General features: G+C 45.5%; 1 protein-coding gene across 2 annotated transcripts in view; it reads left to right on the top strand.

Annotated features, from left to right (window-relative positions):
• SPRED2 (sprouty related EVH1 domain containing 2) overlaps window positions 1-19,133 on the top strand; it is a 110,508-nt gene extending 91,375 nt beyond the window's left edge. For both annotated transcript variants that reach the window (XM_012764947.3, XM_012764948.2), the window contains exons 5-6: window positions 13,384-13,533; window positions 15,817-19,133. In XM_012764947.3, the coding sequence (XP_012620401.2) occupies window positions 13,384-13,533; window positions 15,817-16,482 (816 nt within the window). In that variant the 3' untranslated portion in view covers window positions 16,483-19,133. The remainder of the gene's footprint in view (window positions 1-13,383; window positions 13,534-15,816) is intronic.
• Window positions 19,134-24,220: the final 5,087 nt, after the last annotated feature.

Genomic DNA, 24,220 nt, shown 5'->3' with positions numbered 1-24,220 from the left:
CTTCCTGTGCTCCAGAGCAAAACTGTCATTCGCTGCTGCTTCCCAGCTACCTGCCAGAAGTGATTTATAGAATCAGGAGAGAGCAAGAGTGAAAGGAATGATGGAAGCCAGAATCCCTCCTGGTTTTGCCCTTTAATCCACAGGGGATCCATGTGCTACTCCAGGGTAACACCAAATGCTTAGAAGAAAGTTTAGAAGCAGCCCTGCTGCTTCCAGACACTTGGAAACTCACTTAATTAATTGCATTCCATGTAGGCCCTGATGTGTGTGATCAATTGCCTTCATTCCGTTTGTTTACAAACAAGGACCAATTAATAATAGTGCCTCCCTTCACCAAGAAAAGCCTAGTCATTAGGCCATTAACTAGTAGGAACACATCCATGGGAAAATGGGAGGGTCGTCCAGGGCTTACAGACCAGGTTCCCATTCGTTCATGAGCTCCCTGTCATTAGACTTTCTGCCCTAAAACAGATGTCTGAAACCCAGAGCCAAAGACACAAGCAACTGCTTTAACTCCTGTGTAGTCTGCTGTTTCCCAAGTTCTGTTGTGTTCTGAAACTTACTGGTAAGACAGATACTGTATTTAGAACTTGGAACTTATTTATCAGAGAAAGGTTATAAATAGTGATAATACCCTCTTACAATGTCTGATGGATCAGAATGATGACAATTTTCTAAGACAGCAGGATGTGTGGGAAAACCAGATCTCTAACTTGAGGCACCAGACGTGTTATCTTTTCTGTTTCTGCCACTGGTGCCCAAGTTTTCCCTCTGTTTCAGAAGGTTCCTTGGAGCTGAAGCCAGAGGTTTTCCTCTGTTTTAGGAGATTCCTTGGGGCTAGGAGGAAGACAGAATATTGTGAACAATATATTGACGCACAAGAGCATAAGCACTCCTTCATTAATGTTCTACTTTATTAGGAGTAAAGCCTGGGGGAAGGGGTACCTGCCCAGGGAGTGGCTGTTTGGATTTGTGTTTTCACACAAGTGTGGCTGTCTCTGCTTACACTTTCGCAACTCTCGTGGTTATCCTTCAAATCAGCTTGTCCTAACTTCTACAACCATGTTGCATTCCTTGGAGGAAAGTGCTCTGCCTTGCACTTTGTTGCCAGATGCCGGGACCTCTGCCCCCACAGCCTCCCCTTGCTGCTTGTTCCCGTCTCACTGACCCCAGCCCGTCTACAGGCATGGGCCTGTCCACATCTCTCCTGCCGGGGCCACTGCCAGAAACTCCTGATTAGCAGCTGCTCTGACCTTCTGAGTTTTGGCCTACATATTCCATTCATGTTTCCTAATATTTCTCCCTCAAGCAGTCATTATTGTTCTTTCTCCTTTAAATCCCATAGCACTTTGTTTTTTCTCTCTCTCTCTCTTTGCCTAGACTTTACCACTATACAATGTTTTTTATTTCTCTCTTGCCACTGGAAAGCCTGCCCTTTCTTTTTTTCTTTCATACTTTATTTGCTGAATGAACGAGTCTTCATCTAATTAGATGGTAGGCAGGTTATTCATCACTGCAGCCTCTACAACCCAGTAAAGCTTTGCTCTCCAGATGCTCAATAAATTGATAAAAGGAACCTCAAATGGGTATGGTAACAATCTTAGGTTTTCATATTTTATTCATTTGCTTTGTTGTTATCCTCAGGGACTAAAGGTGGGTGATTTTGAGGGGTTCTCAGTAGGTTCATATTGTGTTTTTTAGCTGTGTTCTCTACTGAGTCTATAGTTAGGATCTGAGCTCCCCGTCGTCGTCATTCACAGTAAGCTTTTGTCTGCTCAGCCTTCTCCTTGCCCTCCCATCAACTCTCCTTTGTAGCAGAGTCCTCCCCCCTCTGCTCCATGGGGGACTTCAGGGACAGTGGTGAATCCAGTTAAGGACAGATACCTAGGTGCCAAGGGTGCAGCCTGTATTAAATATGGACGTATGAAGGAATCCCAGCATCTGAGCCAGTTGGTACAAATCTGTAAGCCAAATAATGCAAAGAATATAAAGAGCAACAGGAACAGAAAAAGGTTAGCGTTTTGTGTTAAGGGAGTGTGTTGTCATTGCTGAGAGTTAGCACACTCTTGTTGGTGCCTCTGATGGACAGCTTTCCCTCCACTCCAGGCTGGGAGACTTGAGAGGGACAGAGTTGAAAGCTCCTGAGGTCATTCCCCGTTGTACTTCTGGTAACTGGCGTGTCTTGAGGAGGTCCATGTAAGCCTGAGCTATGAGAACTTTAGCTATGTGAGTGAGCTGAACTCATTTGCTCTCCAGCCTAGCACCGACTTTCTCCCAGAGCCCTGCAGTTGAGGACTCTAAGGCCAGAGGGTTTGGAGCCAGTCAGGAAGGGAGTTATTGGGCATGGGGCATGGGAGTGGAGAAAACGGGTTGTAGAGAACTAGAGAGCCTCCAGGTTTTATGGTCATTTAATGAACAGTTTCCCAAACTCCTGTTGGTAGGGTTTGGTCCATTAAAACCTAGTGGTTTATTTACTGTTGCAGGATTCTAAAATCATTTTTAAATGTTAGCATCTTCAGAGCCAGGCAAGGACAGTTTTTAAATGATCTTGGGAGAATGCAGCTGCAGTGGTGTGTGCATACTTCCAGAGCAGGCTAATCTAGAATGTATGTCAAGCATTGTCGTTGCTTCAGCTGTCATTGTGCTGAGTGGCTGGACTTAGGATCTAAACTGGGGGTTAGAGACATATTAATATTTGCTTTATAAGAAGATACTTGGGGGTATATTAAACTGCTAAGTCTTCATCTTCCATAAGAAGTACTCCCCAAATAATAATCTAAATCTGAAAATCAGGAAATAGCAGTACAACTATAGTGTTTTACACTATGGAGAGAAATACCAGAATAAAGAGCCGTAAACATTGAAAATGAGTTTCTCTGGGGAGTGAGAAGCTGAGATAGGGAGGGTAAGACCAAGGGGCTGCTATTTGATTTGTTAAATGCTATCCATGCGTTGCTTTGATTTTTAAAAGAGAAGGGACCGAAGAGTGAGAGGGGCTTTCTCAGAATGGGAGTCCAGGGAAAAGGAGTCAAGAGAGACACCTGAGTTACAGCCCTCCTGACTTCCACATCTGGGAGCTTAATGAGATTGAAGAGACTCAGCAGAGGCTGTGTTGTGCAGCTCTGGGCACTTTATAGTGACTGTCACTGTGTTCTTGGCCTGATATTGGGAAGCAGCATATCCATCAGGTAAAGAATGGCACATTAAAGGTAGGATGGCAGGAATTAGCTGGAATTGTCTGGCATGCTGGAGAGTGAGGGTGGCTGTAGGCATGCCAAGTCCTTAAAAGTATAGGTCTTGGAATTGGAAGGTATCAGGAGTTCGTCTCATCCAGCCTCCTTCCTCCTATCAAAAGAAGTAGGGTTTGCCTCATTTTACACACCCAGTCACAGAAGCAGTTCAGTCAGATGGAGGGCTTGCCTGAGATGCACAGCTAGATCATGGTGGGAGAACAACCAGCCCCATCTCCCAACCTTCCCAGTTCACCACGGCTATTTTTCTTTGCCTCGGTTGAATAATTACATTCATGATGTTTCAGCTATTCTATTTTTAAAACAACAGTCAAATATAAGAGTTATATTTCAGGATTCTCTTGGACCCGAGTTGGGAAGGGGAGAGATAAGAGGATAAATGTGTGACCAGTGCTCGAGGAAACCATCCCTGTGATGGACGCAGAGCCTGCTGTAGCGAGTGTTGTACTCTCGAGGTCCCCAAAGAAACAACTCGAAGCTTGACCATAGGGGGCCCTGCCATATATAAAGTTTTGATTTTTTTATTTTTTTACCGTCTAGGTTTCTACTACCACCAGAGTATCATAGATAATGAGTTAACTTCTCTTCTGTGCACTTACAGTGGTGCCAACTGTGTGCTATCCTTTGCAGAATTAAGAAGAGTCATTCACAGCATTTTGTGGGGGCGCTTAATGCTTTCCCAGAACCCTGTTGAAAAGGGCTGATATTGGGTTATGTTTTGGTGTTTTGTTGTACCTCATTTCTCCAGGCAGCCGGTCCTCCTTACAGGAAAAATGCCCTGTCTTTTGCAGCAGCGTCAGCTTCTAGCCATGTTTTGCCCATACTGGAAAACTTGGTCCTTCCTCCTGCCCTATGCTTGAACCCTTGACATCCTGTTTTTTACAAGCTGCATTTTATGACTTTCTGGCTATTCAGAGCAGTTGTCCCTAATGACATCCCGGACCCCTCCCGTCCACCCCAGGTGTTCTCTAAAGCGTGACTAGAGCACATGGTTAGAACCAAAGCACCGAGAAACAGTTTGTTTTGTCCTAGATGAGCTTTTGGGTATTTGCAAGTTGTGCTTATTTTCATTCTTGAGTAAGTGGAAAAAAGTGAATTCACTGAATTTTGTAATTATCAAAGTTTCATTTACAGGAGAAGAAAGGGTACAGAATAGCACATTTTCCTTTTCTTGAAGCGTTTTTTCCACCTACTGCATCCGCAACAAACATTAAAGCTGAGGGTAAATCTACCTGTATTTTAATGAATAGGGTTCATTTGCTGATTTTTCTAAGGAGTGTTTTTTTAAAAGGTGAGGTGGTATGTGATCGATGAGTTTTGGAGTTTGGAGTCTGGGGAGAGGCCTGGATTCTAAACTTGGTCCTGCTTTTAGTTAGCTGTGATCACTGATCCTTTGAGATCAGAACTTTATCTGGAGAACTTAATTCCTTCCTAGTCTCTCTTCACTGGCCCAAGGGAAGGGGAGGAATGAATTTTGGTGTGGAACTGGCTCTGTCCCTGGCACTTAGCACTGCCCTTCATGTATGTTACTGCATTTGCTCCTCACAGCTGCCCTGTGAGGTGCTCTTCCATTTTTGAGGATAAAGTCACCAAGGCTCAGAAAGATGAAGTGAATTGTGCTTGGTTCCACAATCTGCAAACTTCTCTGCCTTTCAGAGAAACTTAAGAAAAGGAAATATTTATCCACTATGTTTCAATAAATTTTTCGTATTCAATATACCAGATTTCTTTTCAACTGGTGCATTGGCTTAAAAGCTCAGCTGTCTCTTTAGTGGAGGTATGAGGTTTCCCTTTCCATTTGAAAGTCCCAGTCTCATTTTAGAAGATCAGTTGATCAAAAATGTTCTCTGCTGTCTTTACCTTTGGAAGTAGGGGATTGGGATGGGAGAGTGGGGGAGCAGTAAGTAAAAGAGAAAATAATTTGGAAATAAATTACTTCTACAAAGGTTAGTGAAACTGACCTATGGTGGTTTATTAAGAAAAGCAAAGGTGTTTTGGGAGGGCACCCCTCCACTTTATGGTTGACCCAGGGAGCAGCACATTCCATAACCGCTGCTGGCTGAGACCCAGCACTGGCTGGGGTGGTGTGGAAGGTCTCAGAAAATGGAGGAGGCTGGGCATGGTGGCTCATGCCTGTATTCCTAGCACTCCAAGAGGCCAAGGTGGGAGGATTGCTCAAGGTCAGTAGTTCCAAACCAGCCTGAGCAAGGGCGAGACCCTCGTCTCTACTAAAAATAGAAAGAAGTTAATTGGCCAACTAAAAATATATACAGAAAATATTAGCCAGGCATGGTGGCGCATGCCTGTCCTCTCAGCTACTCGGGAGGCTGAGGCAGGAGGATTGCTTGAGTCTGGGAGTTTGAGGTTGCTGTGAGTTAGGTTGATGCCATGGCACTCACTCTAGCCTGGGCAACAGAGTGAGACTCTGTCTCAAAAAAAAAAGAAGATGGAGGAGAGCTCCTTTATCTTCTAAATGACAATAACTGTCAAGCTCACATTACACAGTAAGAAGAGGACCTTTTTATTCAATTTGTAATACCTATAGTGCTAAATTAATTAAACATCTAAGGATCTAAACAAAAGCTTTAAAATGCTCTCAGGTTCAGGCAGCTCAAAGGCATTTTGCTAGCCCTCCCACTTGTGTCTTGCTTCATTTACATAGATATCATCTCATCTTTTTAAGCCATGGACAGTAAAACACAATTATTTCCATTTTACTAATTCATACAGAGGACATATTCAGGTTACCTGAAACCCAGCCTTTCCTGTTCCCAACCCTTCAGTCCTTCCAGGGAATCCAAGCTGTGGGTTTATAAGAGTTATTTTCTTTTATAACAAAATCACCTGAATTCAAAATTTAGAAATATAAAATTTTATTTTAATTGTTTTTGCTATTTTCACAATGAAAGAATCCTTTAGGTCCTAGACAAAAAGATAAACGTCCTAGAGTCTAGGACAAAGTCATCTCTCTTCTGTCCCCAGCAGCTACCTTGTAGCTGGGATTATAAAAGAGCACGAGTCTGGCCTACTTCCTGATCTGCTTGCCTCTGAAAGAGGACACCTGAAACCACTGTAGGCCCTCAGGACAGGTGAGTGGAGCTACCTGTTCCCAAAGACCTGTTGACAGAATGGCTGGCAACTTCCTGTTTGCCAGAGGAGAAAGATTGGCCAGAGAGGTCTCCCCGTCCCAGTAGAAGGGAGGGGGAAGGCTTGCAGCTCATTCAAACAACCTGAGCCAAGAGCCTTTGAGGCACTCCCAGCCCAAGGGGAAGAGCAATGGTTATATTTACAGTATGGAGGAGGGGTGTGTATACCTTTTTTTAATATAAAATGAGAATCCCTTATAATCGGAAGGACATTGCTCTGGTTTTGTCAGCTGTTGAAATACTGCTGGTAGATTGCTGCAAAAATAATGCAAATATGGTCATAACTACTAGTTAGCCACCTTAAAAAATTCAAAATAGCAGCAGCAGCATGTATAGACAAGCCAAAATTTCTACTTAAACTAAATCAATCCTGTAGTTCTTAATCAACTGAGCAATAGGCTTAGTCAAACTCTTCTAACCTGCAGTGTTCTTAGGACCAAGAGAGAAGGGTTACACACAAAATTGTTAGAGCTCAAACAGACCTTGAAGATCACCTAGTACAACTCTCTGATTTTACACATGAGGAAACTGAGGCCCAGAGAAGTTAAATGACCTTGTCCAAGATGTATGGCCTAGTGGGGCCTGAGGTTTTCTGTTATTGCCTAACAGTGCTGCATGATTCCCGATGATATAGTCTAGCTCAGGGGTCCTCAGACTTTTTAAACGGGGCCAGTTCACTGTTCCTCAGACCGTTGGAGGACCGGACTATAGTTTTTAAAAAACTATGAACAAATTCCTGTACACACTGCACATATCTTATTTTGAAGTAAAAAAACAAACGGGCAAAAACCACCCGCATGTGGCCCACGAGCCGTAGTTTGAGGATGCCTAGTCTAGCTCCTTAAGCAATTTCTTTCTTGTCTATACTGTACCTTACTCAAAACCTATAGGCCTGGTGACCTCCTGAAATGGCTGCTCAGACAGGGCTTGGCTCTCTGTGTTTTGTGGTTTCTTCAGTCAGCTCTTGCGTTCCTGGGGACGCAGGGATGACGAAATGGCTTGTTTGCTTGCCGCCTTGGAACAGGTTCGTCCCCCCTATCACCATCCCCCAGGAGAAGGGAATTGCTGGTGGCCGCCTTCTCGTCGTCTGGGGCACGTGCTAGGTGGGAGCGTCCTCCTTGAGAAGACAGCCCCGGGCACACCTTTCCTCTCCCTCAGCGCTGTGCCAGCTGCCGCTGCCCCCAACCCCTGACCCTTTTGGAAAAACAGATTTAGCAGGAAAACACAGGGGAACTGAAGGGATGTACACAGCCCCCAAAAGATTTGTTTCACTTTGAAATGTGAACTTTGAAATGCATCCAATTCATCCCTTAATGCCCCCAAAAGCCCTTGATCCACAGCCAGAATTCCAGCCCGGGATGGACAGTTTAAGCAAACTGTCTCCTCAGCTGGCCTGGCCTTTTGGTTCTTTCCCTGCCTCCTTGAGCTTCATTTGGAAAATGAAGAAGGCTCATTCCCGGGCCCAGGGCATGTGAACAGTTACACGTGGGTCTTTGGGAATTTGCTAGTAAACTCAAGGTCCCTCCATAGGACAGGGAAGAGTAGCTAAGCTTCCAGGAGTAAGCAGTCACAGTGTACCAAGTAGACCTGGACAGTAGGAGGGGGTGGCCTCAGGTTTGTGCAACACATCAACCTGCTACTAGCCTGTCTCCATTCAGACCAGTTGCCACCCAATCCAAGCAGCACTGACCTTGGGGAAGCAGCCAGTTCATTAGCCCAGGTAGCCTCAGCCCAGTGTCACCAGCACTTCAGATTTTGATTTATTGTCAAGTTATCATAATATTAAAATCAATTTTTTCTAAAATTCTGTTTCAACTTTTTTTTTAAGAATGTGCATAGCAACTTTATCCCCAATATCCCCAAACTGGAAACAATAAAATGTCCAGGAGAATGGATAAAAAATATGGTATATTCATAATATAGAATACCATACAGCATAAAGAATAAATTTCAGCTACAAGGTAAACTTACAGATAAAATTTTGAGTGAAAGAAGTCAGACACATGCAGTACATTCCATATGATTTTATTTATATAAAGTTCAAAAACTGGAAAAACAGATATATATTGATAGAAATCAGAATAATAGTTACTTTAGGAGGATTACTACTTTCAAAAGGAAAACAAGAAGGCCTTCTAAAAGGCTGAAAATATTCTATATTTTGATATTAGTTGTGGTTACATAGGTATATAAATATGTAAAAGTGAATTAAACTGTATGCTTATGATTTGTATCTGTATATGTCATACCCCAACTAAAAACAAAGTTTTTAAGAAAAATCTTTTTGGCCGGGTGTGGTGGCTCACGCCTGTAATCCTAGCACTCTGGGAGGCCAAGGTGGGAGGATCGTCTGAGCTCAGGAGTTTGAGACCAGCCTGAGCAAGAGCGAGACCCCGTCTCTACTAAAAAAAATAGAAAGAAATTAGTTGGACAACTAAAAATACATATATAAAAAAATAGGCAGACATGGTGGCACATGCCTGTAGTCCCAGCTACTCAGGAGGCTGAAGCAGGAGGATCGCTTGAGCCCAGGAGTTTGGGGCTGTAGTAAACTATGCTGTGCCAGTGCTCTCTAGCCCAGGCAATTAGAGCGAGAGGCTGTCTCTAAGTGAATTAATTAATAATTTAATTAAAGGAGAAAAGACAGTGAAATCATTTCAGTAGATACCAAAAAATCATATAGTGACATCCAATATCTTTTGGGGTTATATAATCACTTCAGGTACTAGAAACATTGTATCAAATAGAGAGTCATTGGAACTTTTTCCATCAAAGTCAAGTTCAATACAAGCAGGGTACTGTTGCCTCTGTTTTTCCATGTCATGCTGGAAACCCTGACAAAAGATGCAATAAGATGGAAAAAGAGGGTATAAATATTGGAAAGTAAATCAAACTTTCTTTTCTGGGTGAAATGATTTACTTAGAAAAATCCAGAGAATTGCTTGATAAATTATTTTAAGTTTTATAAGATAGCTAACTAAGCAAAGGGACCAGATATAGGATCAACATACAGAATCAATAACTTTCCCATATATCAGCAATAATAGTTTAGCAAATAGAAATTTTAAATCTTATTTCGTTTTTGCAGTAACCCTGAGGAAGATTTTACAGATGAGAATGATTCAAGTTTAGTTTGCCTGAGCCCAGAAGGGTCTTTTTTTTTGGGGGGGGGGGTAATTTCTGTTTTTGTTTTTTTGAAGGTACATTTGCAGGTGACAAGGGCTGTTGCTCACTGCATCATGGTACACAAGACCTTCCAGATGGCAGTGCCCAGCCTCACTGTCCACAGCAAGAGGCATTCAACACCTACTCTGACCTTGTTCTCTCAGGATGCTGGGAAATGTGTTGCTGAAGCTGCCCTTCTTAGAATCCTGAAGTCCCTGAGCACAGAGGACCTCTGCTTTTGCTCTTTTTGAATTCAAAGCCCTTAGAGTTTAGAAACACCCACTGGAGAGCAAGTCTAGTGTAAAACATAGCCAGAGGGCGTGTGATTGCCAAGTCTTTCAGTTGAAGGTGACAGCTATTGGATTGGTAGGTTGATAGGTGTCAGTAGCTTGTGCACAGAAATAATGGAGATGTTTATAAATCTTGCCTTTGTAGTGTGTATGTGCATACCTTGGGCTGCTGTTCTGTGGTCTGTGCAAACCACAGCAGAGTTACAGGAGAGCCAGTTCAGAGTTGCATGTAGTTTTAAGGGATATTTTTTTCCCTTGCCTTCCTTGGAGGTACCCTGATAGTACATTTCTTTCATTTGTAGGTCACACTCACCGCTTTGCAAGCTTTATCTGATAGTATAGATCTGAAATAAGCATCAGCTTCTGATGGAACCTCTTCTTCCCCCCAAACTTGGAGCAGTTGGGCACGGAAGGCTGCAGGCCGGGCGAGGCCGTACCCTCAGCTCTGCCGTCAGGGCAGTGGCCTGCAGGTGCCTCTTGATGTCTTCTGGCCTTCTTGCTCCTTTGTGCAAATTTGTCATTACATTAGGAGATATTGCAAGCCTTTCTCAATCTCCATCCTCTGACCAGTATCTAGGGAGCTTTGCACTTGCCTGTGCAGTGGGAAGAGGTGGCTGGGATCGAGGAGGTAGGATGGTGCATCAGAAGGTGGTGTTTCTGATTGACTAGTGCATCCTAGGAAAAACTGCATGTGCCTCATGAGAGAGTGACTTTCTTTCTATACACTGTTAACCCAAACATGGGTCACAGAAAGTAGGTGGGATTAGGGTGAACACGAGGCTAACATGGAGGTGACTGTTACATGTTACCTGGGCTTCTGAGAACTAAATGCTGAGAGCATATTACAATGGGCAACATAAGTATAATGTCTAACCTAATAGATGACTGTACTGTGGATGTTGGATAGAATTTAACTCTTAAGATTTGAATCACACTGAAGGACCCTTATCTACTCATTCGAAAGGTATTTGTTGAGATCCTTAGTAACCTTTATATTGTGAGACGCCATCCCCTCATCTTGGTGTGTATAAAGCAGGGTGCACCATCTTACTTGAAGAAGTTGTACTTTGTGTTAATTTCAACAAAATACATCCCAGAGTAGGAATTGGAAGTGGGCTCGCCTGCGTTTGAGAGGCGGCGATGTGGTGCATTAGAAATCTCACTGGGCTTTGTGGTCAGTGAGCCTGTTTCAGTGCCAGCTCTGCCAGTGACCGCATGCCACCACGGGCAGGATCCCTCATCTCTCGGAGTCCCCCGTGTGCCTAGGTGTGACTTGTAGATGGTATTTTACCTGTTACCTGCAGGCTGTGCTAAGGAATGGTATTCACATGCAGCTCAGGACTATACTCTCATGATCTGGCAGTGTTCAGAGTCGTTTGCTTTATGTGATAAAAAAGGGAGGCGCTGCCTTGAAAGACATAGGCCAGTGAGAGTTGGAGAGCGGGCCTGAGTTTGGAAGAAAGTAAAAAGTGTTATGTATCAGTTTAGTGTCTTTCTGTTACTGGGAAACAAATTGAGTAAAAAAGTCAGGAGACACTCTATCATTATACTAATGTGGCCAGCCCTGGCTTACAACTGCAAGAAGGGACATCCCAGAGTCAGACCCCAAGATTAGACAGACCTGCCCGGCTAGGCATGGGCGCTCTGGAGAGGCAGGCCCTTGACCTCTAGGTGGACCACACCGCACAAGAGTGGCCATTGACACGTGCTGTCTGCCCGTTGCATGGTTCCCAAGAGGCAGAGGAAGGAAGTAGCAGACCACATGCCCAGCCCACTGCCCCCATCTGGGGAGGAGTGAGCAAGGCACAGAGAGGCCCAGAGGTGTTGCAGGTGGAACTACTGCCACAGGAAGGAAACAGAAGCAAGAACAGAGTGCGCCTAGGTGACAAACCCAGTGCATTCTGGCTTAGGTAACAAAAGAGAATTATCAGTGGGAAATCCTGGGCTTGGCTGGATCGAGAAGCTCAAGAGATGTCCTTGGGAGTCCTCTCGGTTCTGCTTCCCTTCATCCTCACATAGATCATTTCTGTGTGCTCACCAGAAAGCCAGGCTTATGGGACCCTTAGATCCTGATCGCAGTGTTGGAGACAGCAGCTTCTGCCCTCTCTGTCAAAAGTCTTTCTGTATAGCTTCAGAGAGCAGCATGTGTTCGTATCAGAATCAGTCTCTAGGGATTAGGGGATCGGAAACAGGCACTAGCATCACATGGACCAAACCCAAGCAGAGAAAAATCCAGGAGGTTGGGTCCCTGAAGAGATGTCACACATGTCGACCAAGCTTTAGAAATGAACAGTGATTGTGCTGCTTAATGGCAATGTGGGTCTTTTCAATTTCCTGAATTCTTGTAGTCCCCTTTTCTGAGTATATATTATTTTACGAATGGGGAGGAGGATAAAAAGAACTTTTATAAGTCTATTTGTTTTATCTGGCCTTGTCCCCAAAAGGATTTATGTTGGCTAAGAAAAACATGTAAAATAAAGAGACATACACAGAGAGGAATGAAGATGAGAGTAAGAAGCACAGCCAAGAAGGAGTTCCCATATGTTTGCCAGAAGTGGGACACCCAGATATCAAGGAAAACCTTTTCGTCTATTGTAGGGGGGAGTCACTCTAAGGAAGGAAGCTGACGGAAGGGTGGGGATTCTGAGGGGCCCTGGTTTTAAAGGTCATTGCCAGCTGTATTTAGCAAAGCCTTTATGAGTATGTGGCCCCTGGGCCCAGAGGGTTGTAGAGAGCAGCCACCACCTGGGATCCATTGGCCTGCTTCTCCGAGTCTCTCAGGTGGGAGCTTGTGGCACGTAGATGGTATATTGGGTGGCAGTGAGACCACCTGTGCTGGTGGGATCTGCACATACCATCCATAGTGACAGCTGATCACCTTCAGCAATGATCTGGTTGGAGTCTCCAATTGTAACTCGTCATCTCAACGAGGAAAACCAGCTCTGCACTCACCTCCACAGGGGTGGCTTTGTTCTGTGCAGTCATCCATCTCACTTCTAGTTTAAAGTGATCCCCAAGGGTTGCCTCCAACCCCAAAGATTATAAGATTTCTTCCTGGAAAGCCCATATTTATGATACCCTAGAGGTATCCTTACCTCTGAGACTTTCCCAGGCTGGGGTTCACCCCACATATAAACATTTGGGGTTTATTTTCGCCTGTCTACATCTCTCCTGCTGCCCATGGTACCTCGCAACTAGGGCCACACATGGGGTAACCCTGCTTGATCAGACAGCAACACACCAGCAGGAGCCTACTATATTGAGCCCTTTGCCCAAAGCCAGTCGCTGCTCCCACATTTGAGAAAGCAAACCCAACTTTGCAGGGTCTGGCGGCTGGGTTTCTTCGCCTGTTGAGCCATCCACATCATGTTTTCTCTGCCACAGCCGGGATAAACTCAGGATTTGGGGAAGTCCAGCAAGATGTCTCAGTTGGCGAAGAGATGGTATTTGAATACTACATGTTGCGGTTTGGTATGTGGGTTTTTGTTGTTACTGTTTTTTAATTGACTCTTGTTACCTCCCTCTAAACAGACAGCTACAGACAGTTCTTCTAACTCCTCTCAGAAGAGGGAACAACCTACTCGGACAATCTCCTCACCCACATCCTGTGAGCACCGGAGGATTTATACCCTGGGCCACCTTCACGACCCATACCCTACAGACCACTATCACCTCGATCAGGTGAGCAGCAGTCTCACTTCTCTGAGGTCATCAGGGGGGTGGCTTTGATTCTGGGATGGCCTCCTTTCCTCCCATTCAGCCAAACGCCCCAAGCCCAGGCCTTTTCCGTTCTCCAACTCTTTTCCCCACCCCATATTGAAGGTGGTGGTGGTCGTGGTGGCACCTCAGCCCCATTCAGAGTTTTCTTTGTGCCAGACACATTGCCAAGCCTTCTATATGCTTTCTCTGGTTTAATCTTCACAAATTTTCCCACAAGTTGTCAGCATCCCCGGTTTACAGATGAGGAAGCTGAGGCGAGGGGAGATGGAGCACCTAGTGGAATGAGATTCAGATCCAGGTCTGTCCTCACCCAGGTGCTACGCTGCCCCTGGTGTTGGTCTGTGCAAAGGGCCTCCTGGCTTTGTGTGAAAGCAGAGCCACAGTCAAGACTGAGGAACGCTGCACACTTGGCCTCAGCCCCCTGCCATCTCAGGCAGCAGCCCCAGTCTTGCTCAGGGATGTAGCTAGAGTCTGGAATTTAGTATTTCAACAAATATTTATCAAGTGGCTGCGTTGAGGAGCAGGTTCCCAAATCATGGGGCATGGACTGGTGCCCACATGGGGTGATGTGGCCACTAGACTGCTTCGAAATAAGAAAAAAGGAACACAGGGCAGTGAAGGTTTTTTGTTTGTTTTGTTTTTTAACATAAAGCTAGGTTTATTTGACTCGTTTTAAAACATTCTGTTGTGTGCATCCTAATATTTTGGCATTGAAATGTCCTTTTGTATCTTTTTTAAAAATCATATTATGGTTGCAGTAGATGGAAATTGACTTTTTAATTTTCCTTACTTTGCAAAATAAAAATTAGCAAAGCCCAAATCAGCTTCCTAGATTTGTTTTGAAATCCTTCAGAATTGTGATTTTTTCAGTCTGGGAAACTGATAACAGAGTTTGATGGGAATTAAAGCAAAATGTGTGAGACATGGCCCCTGTCCTCAAGAAGCTCACAGTTTGGTGGGAAGTGACAGGTAAATCTATAATAATTACCATGTGATAAATTCTATAGCAATATTATAATGGCAGTGGTGGCAACAGATACCCAGTTCATCTTGTGTTGCCAGGCTTTGAGCTGACACTCTGCATAGGTAACTCTCTTCATTCTCACAATGGTCCTATGCAGCTTGATAGACAGGGAAACTGAGTCTTAGTGACTTGCTAATAAATTTGTAGTCAGCATTTGACTGCAGTGGGTCACTCCAGACCCAAGTTCCTTGCCCCTTAAAAATTCTTCATGCCCAAAGGACTTTGAAGGTGGGAAATCTCATTCTCTGCCTCAACTGAGATGCCCTGAGCAAGGTAGAGTTACATGCATCTGTGCAATAAATATTTATTCAGTGCTTGCCTCTCTGGACAAGGTACTGTTGTAAACTGTAGCAGGACTAACAGTAGAGAAAAGACTCTTTCACCCTAGGGGAGAATGCAGTTTGGATATGAATGTTAAGGGTATGGCTCTGGGTCTGGTCACACACTGTGAGATCCTGGCAGGATTCAGACCCAGGTGGTCAGCAGTCCGAGCCTTCACTCTTACCCTTCCCTTATCTGTGCGTCGTATCTTCCCAACCAGATTCCAAGGTGAGCCTTACATTTTCTAGTATCCTCCTGTTGCCCTTTGGAGCATGACCTGCAGTGAGAAATGCATCGTATAATGTGACCCTGCGTGCAGATACTGCACACGCAAAGATGATGAAGTTCCGGGACACAGTACTTACCCTTATAACATGCAGTGCATTCCAGTAGCCTTATGCTGTTTCATGGAAAAAAAAAAAAAAAAGCAGCAGCAGCCAGTCTTACAAAAGAGAACATACTGTACAAAAACAGGCAAAACTTATCTAAGCTGTTAGAATTCAGCCTAGCCCTCACCTTGGGGGCGGGAGTACCTGGGGGAGGTGGGGGATGTTCTGGGGGGCAGGTCCTGCTCTGGATCAGGATGTGCCCGGCGCCTGAGCACTCAACAAACTACTCTCGCCACATGCGTACTTCCCTGCCTGTGCTAATACTTCATTGAAAAGGGAAAATAGTGGTAGTCTCAACCCATTCAATTTGATTTTTCTGACCCAGCAGTGGATTGAGACTCAGTTTGAAATACATCTTTGACTGATGGGCAAGATGTTCTGTCATGACAGGATGGGTCAGTTTCTTCAAGAAGTGCCTCTGTGGAGGTGACAGGTGCATTTTGGAGGATTTGTAGGGAGGCGTTTTTATGACTATCGGTACAAAATAACGTCTCCTCTTTCCCGGGGCAGCCGATGCCAAGGCCCTACCGCCAGGTGAGCTTCCCGGACGACGACGAGGAGATCGTGCGCATCAACCCGCGGGAGAAGATCTGGATGACGGGGTACGAGGATTACCGGCACGCGCCGGTCCGGGGCAAGTACCCGGACCCCTCGGAGGACGCGGACTCCTACGTGCGCTTCGCCAAGGGCGAGGTCCCCAAGCACGACTACAACTACCCCTACGTGGACTCTTCAGACTTTGGCCTTGGCGAGGACCCCAAAGGCCGCGGGGGCAGCGTGATCAAGACGCAGCCCCCGCGGGGCAAGTCCCGGCGGCGGAAGGAGGACGGCGAGCGCTCGCGGTGCGTGTACTGCAGGGACATGTTCAACCACGAGGAGAACCGGAGGGGCCACTGTCAGGACGCGCCCGACTCCGTGAGAACTTGCATCCGCCGGGTGAGCTGTATGTGGTGTGCGGACAGCATGCTCTACCACTGTATGTCGGACCCCGAGGGAGACTATACAGACCCTTGCTCGTGCGATACTAGCGACGAGAAGTTTTGCCTCCGGTGGATGGCTCTTATTGCCTTGTCTTTCTTGGCCCCCTGTATGTGCTGTTACCTGCCTCTTCGGGCCTGCTACCACTGCGGAGTGATGTGCAGGTGCTGCGGCGGGAAGCACAAAGCCGCCGCCTGACTCGGTTTCTCTCCCTTCTCCCCCCTCCATCCACAACCGCAGGGGAACTCGTTGTCTCTCACATACTGTCATCTCCTCCCCTGCTCCCTTCCACTCCGAGGCGCGAGGAGAGCAAGAGGCCCGCCAGCTCCCTGGTTCCTTGGGGCACCGTTCCAGCCAGGGGCACCTGCCGGGTGTGCTCCACCGCCCCAGCCCCCACACTGCATCAGCCACGCACCCATGCACATGCCCACACGGTGTTCTAAGGAAGGAACCTTCGGCATAGACTCGTGTATTATTAACAATCTGGAACCAAGCTCACTGTCTTGCCATGTGTCGATTTCCTCTTTCCTCCCCCACCTCTTCCAGTTCAAAGGTGTCTGCAGTTGGAACTAATGATTTTTGGTGGGTTTCGTAGTTGTTTTTTTCCCAAGAGTACGAAGACTATCTTTCTCTTGGTTCAGCTTGCCAGTTGCTAGCAAGCATCAGGTGCCTGCGGATGTGTGATGTCAGAATGATGAAACCCTACCGGAAGCATTTAAACCTGCAGTCACTTACTATGTATAGGAGGTGAGCTAGTTAACAAACTTGTACCACAAAACAATATTGCTTTAACTTTTCTAAAGCCAAATTTCCCATGTAAGCTGCAGTTTCTATCTTTAGCCCATCATCATTTTCTGCACCCAAAAAAATCTGTCGAAATTATTCGCTGATGCAAAACATTCACCCATAAAATGACTGAGAATCAAGCCTTAACTTCAGATTAACTTGTAAGAATTAGGAAAATTCCTTAAACTGCATTGCAGCCTCTTGGACTAGGGCTAGAAAGGGGATTTCAGGTTTCTACTAGCCTCCCCAGTTATCCCTAAAGTAGAACTTTTTAAAATTGTGTTGCTACCACTTCTAAAAATTTCACAATATTAGAATGACACTAATGAAGTAAGAAATTTTGCTCGTATTTTGCAAAATAGTTTACTCAAACACAAACCAGTGTTCTATGAACAAGTTCCAACTGAGAAACACTAAGGTTGTGGTGAATAAAACTATAGGAGCTTCCTTCCTCCCCCCCCCCCATGGCTATTTTATATTAACTGGGGGGAGTGGATTTTAAATGTCATAATATTTGAAGAGTGGTGGGTTGCATTTTGTTCATGGGTTTATGTTTTTGTTGTTATTTTGGACTCAATTTCACATCACCAAATTCTTCATTTATACTTGGGGAAAAAACAAGGCCATATGTAAAAACCCTTCCAATGCCTAAGTGTCTTTCTCCTGCAACTCCAAACCCAAACTTGCCACTTTGGGTGCACAGATGGTTAGGTCAGCCGACTGGTTCTGCCTGTCGCCTCACCACGTAGGAGGTTTCTAATTATCTGGAAAAGAGTATTTTTCTAATATATTGCAAGAAATAGCCAAATCTTCTTATTGAAGAAAGCAGTCAAGAGTGATTACCTGTACCTAGCATAGTACAATCAGAACCTCGTGGAGGCCACAAGGGACGGGCTTGTCAACGCTGGCTGTTCTTCCTGCCATGATCTTTCTGTGGTAATGGCCAGCAAAAGGCATCGCCCAACTCTCCCGTCCTCCCTTTCCCTGTCCCTTCTTTCTTGCACACAGGACATCAGTCTTCAAGGAAAGGGACTTTTTTCCAGTCTGCCAATCATATTAGGAAAGTGCTAGCCATGCTCACCTCCATGGGGGTATTTTCGGCTCCTCTGCGATCCCATGGTGTTTCTTTAGTCTGATCAGCAGTGTAAATACCCAGTGTGCTTATGAGTTAGTTGGTTAGACATTTTTATTTGTTGGAGTAACTGATTTGGGCTTTCCAGTTGGAAAAGGAGCAGAGAGCTGTCTGGACAGATGGATGGAAGAAAAGAGAACCTCTTCCATGCCTGGAGAACATCTAGAAAACCTTCAGCCAGCCTCCAGCACTGTCGAGAGACCATCTTCCCCACCCTGAGGCATTTCTTCAGGGTCTTTCTCTAGGGTCTTCTCTCTACAAAGCACAACACTAATACATGTTTCCTTAGACCTCAGTTCAAGTGCCCCTATTTATTTCAGTGAGAACACACATATCCCAGCTGCTTTTTGATTGTCACCTCTAGTCGTTATATGTTTCTTTCTTCCTTCACGCTTTGTTCTTTTCTACCCTTTAACAATTTTGCTAGCAAATCTTACCCCACGTGTACCTTTTGGTTTGTGAAGGCAGTGGTTAAGGGCACAAAGACAGCCATGGGGACATTTATGTAAATACGTCTCTCTAATTGCCACACTGCAGCTGAACAGTGTGTAGTATTTTCCCAGTCAGCTTTGCCATACTGACGTCAATCATTTGAGAGAAATTATTCAGATTTTATTTTTGTATCTGTGGTAACAAAACATTAACCAAAAGATTTTCTGTCCAGAAGCTTCCCCGACTCCCCCCCAAGCTGTTTGCTCACATTAACAAATTAAAGTGCCTGAAGCATAATTCATTCTTTACCTGTATACTAAAAACCCTGTTGTATTGATTTTTTTATAATAAGCCTTTTTACCTCTGTGTAAAAAATATATATACAAGTGTATGATGTACATTTTAGTTCTTAACTTTTTTTTATGGTTTCTAATATGTATGACCAATGTAGTCATTGCTTTAAAATTGTACCATGTAAATATAAACACATCCTATCAGATCGTGACTTTGGGGTGTTTGTCTGACTGGAGACGGGGTAACAGCTGACCCTCGCCTGACCCAAGAGTTCTCGCACACAGGATGGGAGGGGGTTCCTGTGGAGAAGGATGTGTGGACACCGGTCTGTTTTTGCGAGGCCTTCCCACCTATAGTGATGTCATATTCCCAAGGGGAGACAGCAGCTCCTTGGGCTCCCTTGGGCTTGGCTGCCTCACGTGAAAGGAATGCTTCATGTCCCCTCCCAGGGAACACCCCCTCTTCCTAGGCCTGGCCTCCCCCATGAGAGCTCCTCAGAGGGAACAGCTGTACTTCCTCCAAGCTGTTTTCCTGATTCCTGCTGAACCTTGGGGTGTTTGTGTGTGTGTGTGTGTGAGAGAGAGAGAGAGAGTGTGTGTATGTGTGTGTGGAGTTTGGAAGACAGTTTGAGAAAACAATTGTTAAAACTGCAAGACCCTTGGTCTCCTCAGAGGAGCTCTATTTGGCGCGCTTTCCTTTCCAAGCGGACTGCTTGGATGCTCCAAAGCTGCAGTGACAATCCCCAGAAGGAAGTAACGCATGAGGTCTTTTGAGGGTCACAGAGGAAAGTTTCAGCTCTTTATCTAGGGAATTGAGTAGGGCCCTTAGAAAGAGATACGTGGGGGCCCCTCTGTCTTGGCTGCAACTCTTCCCAAAGGGGGTGATTTTTTCCAAGCCTCTGGCAGAGACGTAAAGCAGGGAGAGATGCTGGGAGTCAGAGAGTGAGAGGAGGACTTGAGGGACTTCCCCGGAGCTAGAGTAGGAAAAGGGCCCCAGGGTCTTACTTGCCCCCTCAAAAGGTCCCTCCTGTTGTCCCTGTGTCACAGCCGAGGGGCTACAGCTCAGAAAGGGTAAGGAACCAAGGTGACCTGCAGTCACATGAGGCAAGGACTGAGCCAGGCTGGCTGACTACAGGGCCTGGGTCCTCACTGGGCTCCCTCCCTCCCTCCCTGTTGACAACACCAGTCAGGCGCCTTGCCCGGGCCATCGGCTCTCTCAGGCTGCCTCAGGAGTAGACTGTTGACTTTGGTGCCCTGTGTGCTAGGCCAGGAACTGGGCACACTACAGACATCATTTCCCTCTGCAGGATGAAGGTTCATTTCCTCTTTTTTTTTTTTTCTTAATTTCAGCGTATTATGGGGGTACAAATGTTAAGGTTACGTACATTGCCCATGCCCCCCTCCCCACTCAGAAGTATGACCATCCCCCAAATGTCACACATCTCACTCATTGTGTTTGTATATACCCATCCCCCCCCTTCATTTCCTCTTTGCAAGTGAGATAGCACATGTAGAGAAACGGCAGTGGTCCCTCAGCATCCACAGTGGATCGGTTCCAGGCCCCCCTGCAGATACCAGAATCCACAAATGCTCAAGTCCCTTATATAAAATGGTGCAATAATTGCATATAACTTACATACATCCTTTCATTTACTTCAAACCATACTTACAATACCTAATAAAATGTAAATGCTATGTAAATATTTAATAAGTATTGTTATACTGTATTATTGGGGGAATAATTGCAAGAAAAAATAGTCTGTACATGTTCAGTACACAGAAATCATTTTTCCCCCAAATCTTTTCAATCCACGGTTGGTTGAATGAATCCATGGATGCAGAAGGCTGATTGCACATAACTTAATCAAGGTCGCTGGACAGTCTGTTCGCCGTTACTAGCCATTAGCCCTTGAGCAAGTGACTTCACCTTTGCAAGTTTCCTCGGTAGGACAAGTGGAGTAACACCTACCCGCAGCGCTCAGGAAAGTCAAATGATACGCTGTAGTTACAGTGAGGCACGCAGCAGGAGGTGCTCCAAAAATGCTAGCTCATTTCTTTATTCTGGGCCCTGAGGAAACAGCGGGAATTGGAGAGGACAGCACAGGAGACCAAAGCACATTGTCAATATTTTGTGAGTATTTAGACCTACATCCTATATATTGAGATTTCTGTTTCTTACCCTCTCTGTGATTCTGAATTTGTTTTCTATTCCTGCTTACCCTTCCAGATGTGTTATTGCCCCAGTGATTGCTGCAGAAGAGCACCAGGCTGGCTAGATTCCGCAGCAGCCAATTCATGCAACTTGCAGAAAGTCAGCAGCCTGTGTCCACACATTTCCGCCAAGAGGCTGGGTCCAGCTTGGTGACACTTGCCAGGGTTGGAACACTGTGTCTCCTGAGTGCTGCCTACCACCTCCTGCCTCGCTTCTGTGGACTTTGGGGTCACCTCCTACAAGTAAGGCCTCTGTCTGCTCCTCCTTCCTGCTGCTCCCCCATTGCTGGCCACCACCCCCTTCCCCAAACAGTGGACACCCCCAAGAAAATCAGGACATCTCCCAGGGGAAAAAGCATTGTTGGAGGAGTTCTTTACGGGACTTACAAGGCAGTTTGTTGCTCTCTTGTGGCATCTGAGTAGGTGATCACAGAGCAAGCACGGGGCTGTTCAAGTGGGTAGGGGCGGTTATGGAAGTGTACCCACCCCTGCAGGCATTCTTACCCCAGGCCCGTTGGGCTTTCTGATTTGTGGGGTAAGATAATTAGAAATGCCACTCTTCATTCGTTTAAACGAAGGCCTGAACCAGATGCATGGAATGAAGGAAGGTGACCCTGATGACTTCTTTCTTGCACAACCAGATACCAGTTGTGACCATGCAAATCAAGGCTCATCTCATCTCCTCAGCTGCAGCAGCCACCAGTGCTAGTGGTACCCTAGAGGCAAGAGACATGATCTCGCTCTGCCACTCAGGCTGGAGTGCAGTGGCATGATCACCTCTGTCTTCCAACAACACTGTCTTCCAACCCCTCAAGGGTAGTTTTGGGGTCAGGGGAAGCCTGTATATTTATAAAGGAGGAAAAAGTTTCTACATAATAGTCATACCTGGTACTCTTTCTACCTCATATGTCTCTTCTCTCATTCTCTCTTTTTTTTCCTAAAAGTTGGGGAGCAGTTCTGATTATAGAAGTAATATATATATAGTCATAAAAATATCATATACTATAAAAATAATAAGATGTGGCCTGGTAGTGGCTCATGCCTATAATCCTAGCACTTTGGAGGCCAAGGTGGGAGGATTGGTTGAAGCCAGGATTTTGGGACCAGCCTGGGCAACATAGTGAGACCTCATCTCTACAAGAAGTAGAAAAATTAGCCAACCATGGTGGTGCGTACCTGTAGTCCCAGCTACTCAGGAGCCTAAAATAGGAGAATGTCCTGAGCCCAGTTGAAGTTGCAGTGAGCTATGATCATGCCACTGCACTCCAGCCTGGATGGCAGAGCGAGACCAAGTCTCTTAAATAAATAAAAAAGACATATGTCCAAATAAGATCACATTCTGAGGTTTTGGAAGTTAGGATTCTAACATATGAACTGTCAGGCTTAGGGGTCACACAGGCACACAATTCAACTCCTAAAACTGTATCACACCAAAGGTAATCACTGTGTGTCCTTCTGGACTTTTCTGTGCATTTATGCACAGATGTGTGTATGTGTGTACATTTATGCATGTGTTTCTCTTTGGAGAGGAACCAAAATAGCGTCATGTGTTTTACCTACACTGCTCTGAAAAATGTTTATTTGCCTTGTTTTTACTTAAAGATATATCCTGGCCACCTTTGCATGTGAATACATACAGATTTACCTTATCCTTCTTAACAGCTTCACACTTAAAAAAATCATTTAATTTTTTTATGCAGTTAGAAAAGGTAAGATAATAGCCCTATCATTTGATTAAATAGATATATGTCTCATCAGTTCTTTTACTTCTCCAGTGAATTTAGAGTAAATTCATTGAGTCCTTTCTACTGTTAGGGTTGTAAGGCTTTCCCATAAATGTCCAAAGTCAGTAGTGAACTCAGCATCTTTAATGTTCTCAGTGAAGGAAGGTTGACTGGAAGGGCAAGAGGCTAGTGCTTTGACCCCTGATGAGCACCCAGTCCTTGCCAGTTTGGCCATACCAATTTCAACTTCTCCCTGGGAACAAAGCCAATACCAGGCAACACTGTGAAGTAGACCAGTGGGCTTCCCCTTGCATGCCCTTTGCTTCCAGTCCCCATAACACCTTTTTCAAGACCAGCATCTTCTACTCCTCCAAAACCCCCTGGAAGAGAAAGATCCTTGTGTAGTTTGGATGTGGCTGGTTTGTCCCCACCAAAACACATGCTGAAGTTTGATTCCCGGTGCAGCAGAGTGGGGAGGTGGAGCCTGGCGGAGGTGTTCGGGTTATGGGAGTGGGTTCCTCATGAATGGCTTGCTTGGTACCTTAGTGACTGAGTGAGTTCTCACTCTCATGAGCCTGGATTTGTTCTCACGGGGTGGGATTAGCTTCTGTGAGAGTGGGTTGTTCTAAAGCCAGGACACCCCTCAGGTTTTCCCCTCTTCACACGTGCCCACTTCCCCTTTAACCTTCTCAGCCACTTGGTGACAGCACAGAAAGCCCTTGCGGGAAGCCAGGGCCATGCCCTTGAACATTTCAGCCTGCAGCACTGAACTAATCTAGCCATTGTATGCTTGACCACAGGGCACACTCTTAAAAGACAATGCCATTGTCCTTAATAATGTGCTCGGGGGTGGTGGCTCTTGCCTTTAATCCTAGCACTCTGGGAGGCCGAGGCAGGCAGATTGCTTGAGGTCAGGAGTTCGAAACCAGCCTGAGCAAGAGCGAGATCCCATCTCTACTATAAATAGAAAGAAATTAATTGGCCAACTAATATATATAGAAAAAATTAGCCGGGCATGGTGGCACATGCCTGTAGTCCCAGCTACTCGGGAGGCTGAGGCAGTAGGATCGCTTGAGCCCAGGAGATTGAGGTTGCTGTGAGCTAGGCTGATGCCACGGCACTCACTCTAGCCTGGGCAACAAAGCGAGACTCTGTCTCAAAAAAAAAAAAAAATGCTTGATGAAGCAATACATTTATTAATTTTAATAAATACCTACCTCCAACAAAAGATGATTATGTGAAGAGGCAACAGGAAGGCAGCCAACTGCAAATCCAGGAGAGAGGCCTCAGGAGAAACCAACCATCCTCCACAACTGTGAGAAAATAAATACATGTTTAAGCCAAATAAATATTGACCC

This window comes from Microcebus murinus, chromosome 3 (assembly GCF_040939455.1).
Source record: "Microcebus murinus isolate Inina chromosome 3, M.murinus_Inina_mat1.0, whole genome shotgun sequence".
Taxonomy (NCBI): domain Eukaryota; kingdom Metazoa; phylum Chordata; class Mammalia; order Primates; family Cheirogaleidae; genus Microcebus; species Microcebus murinus.
This window is presented reverse-complemented; position numbering and strand designations above follow the sequence as displayed.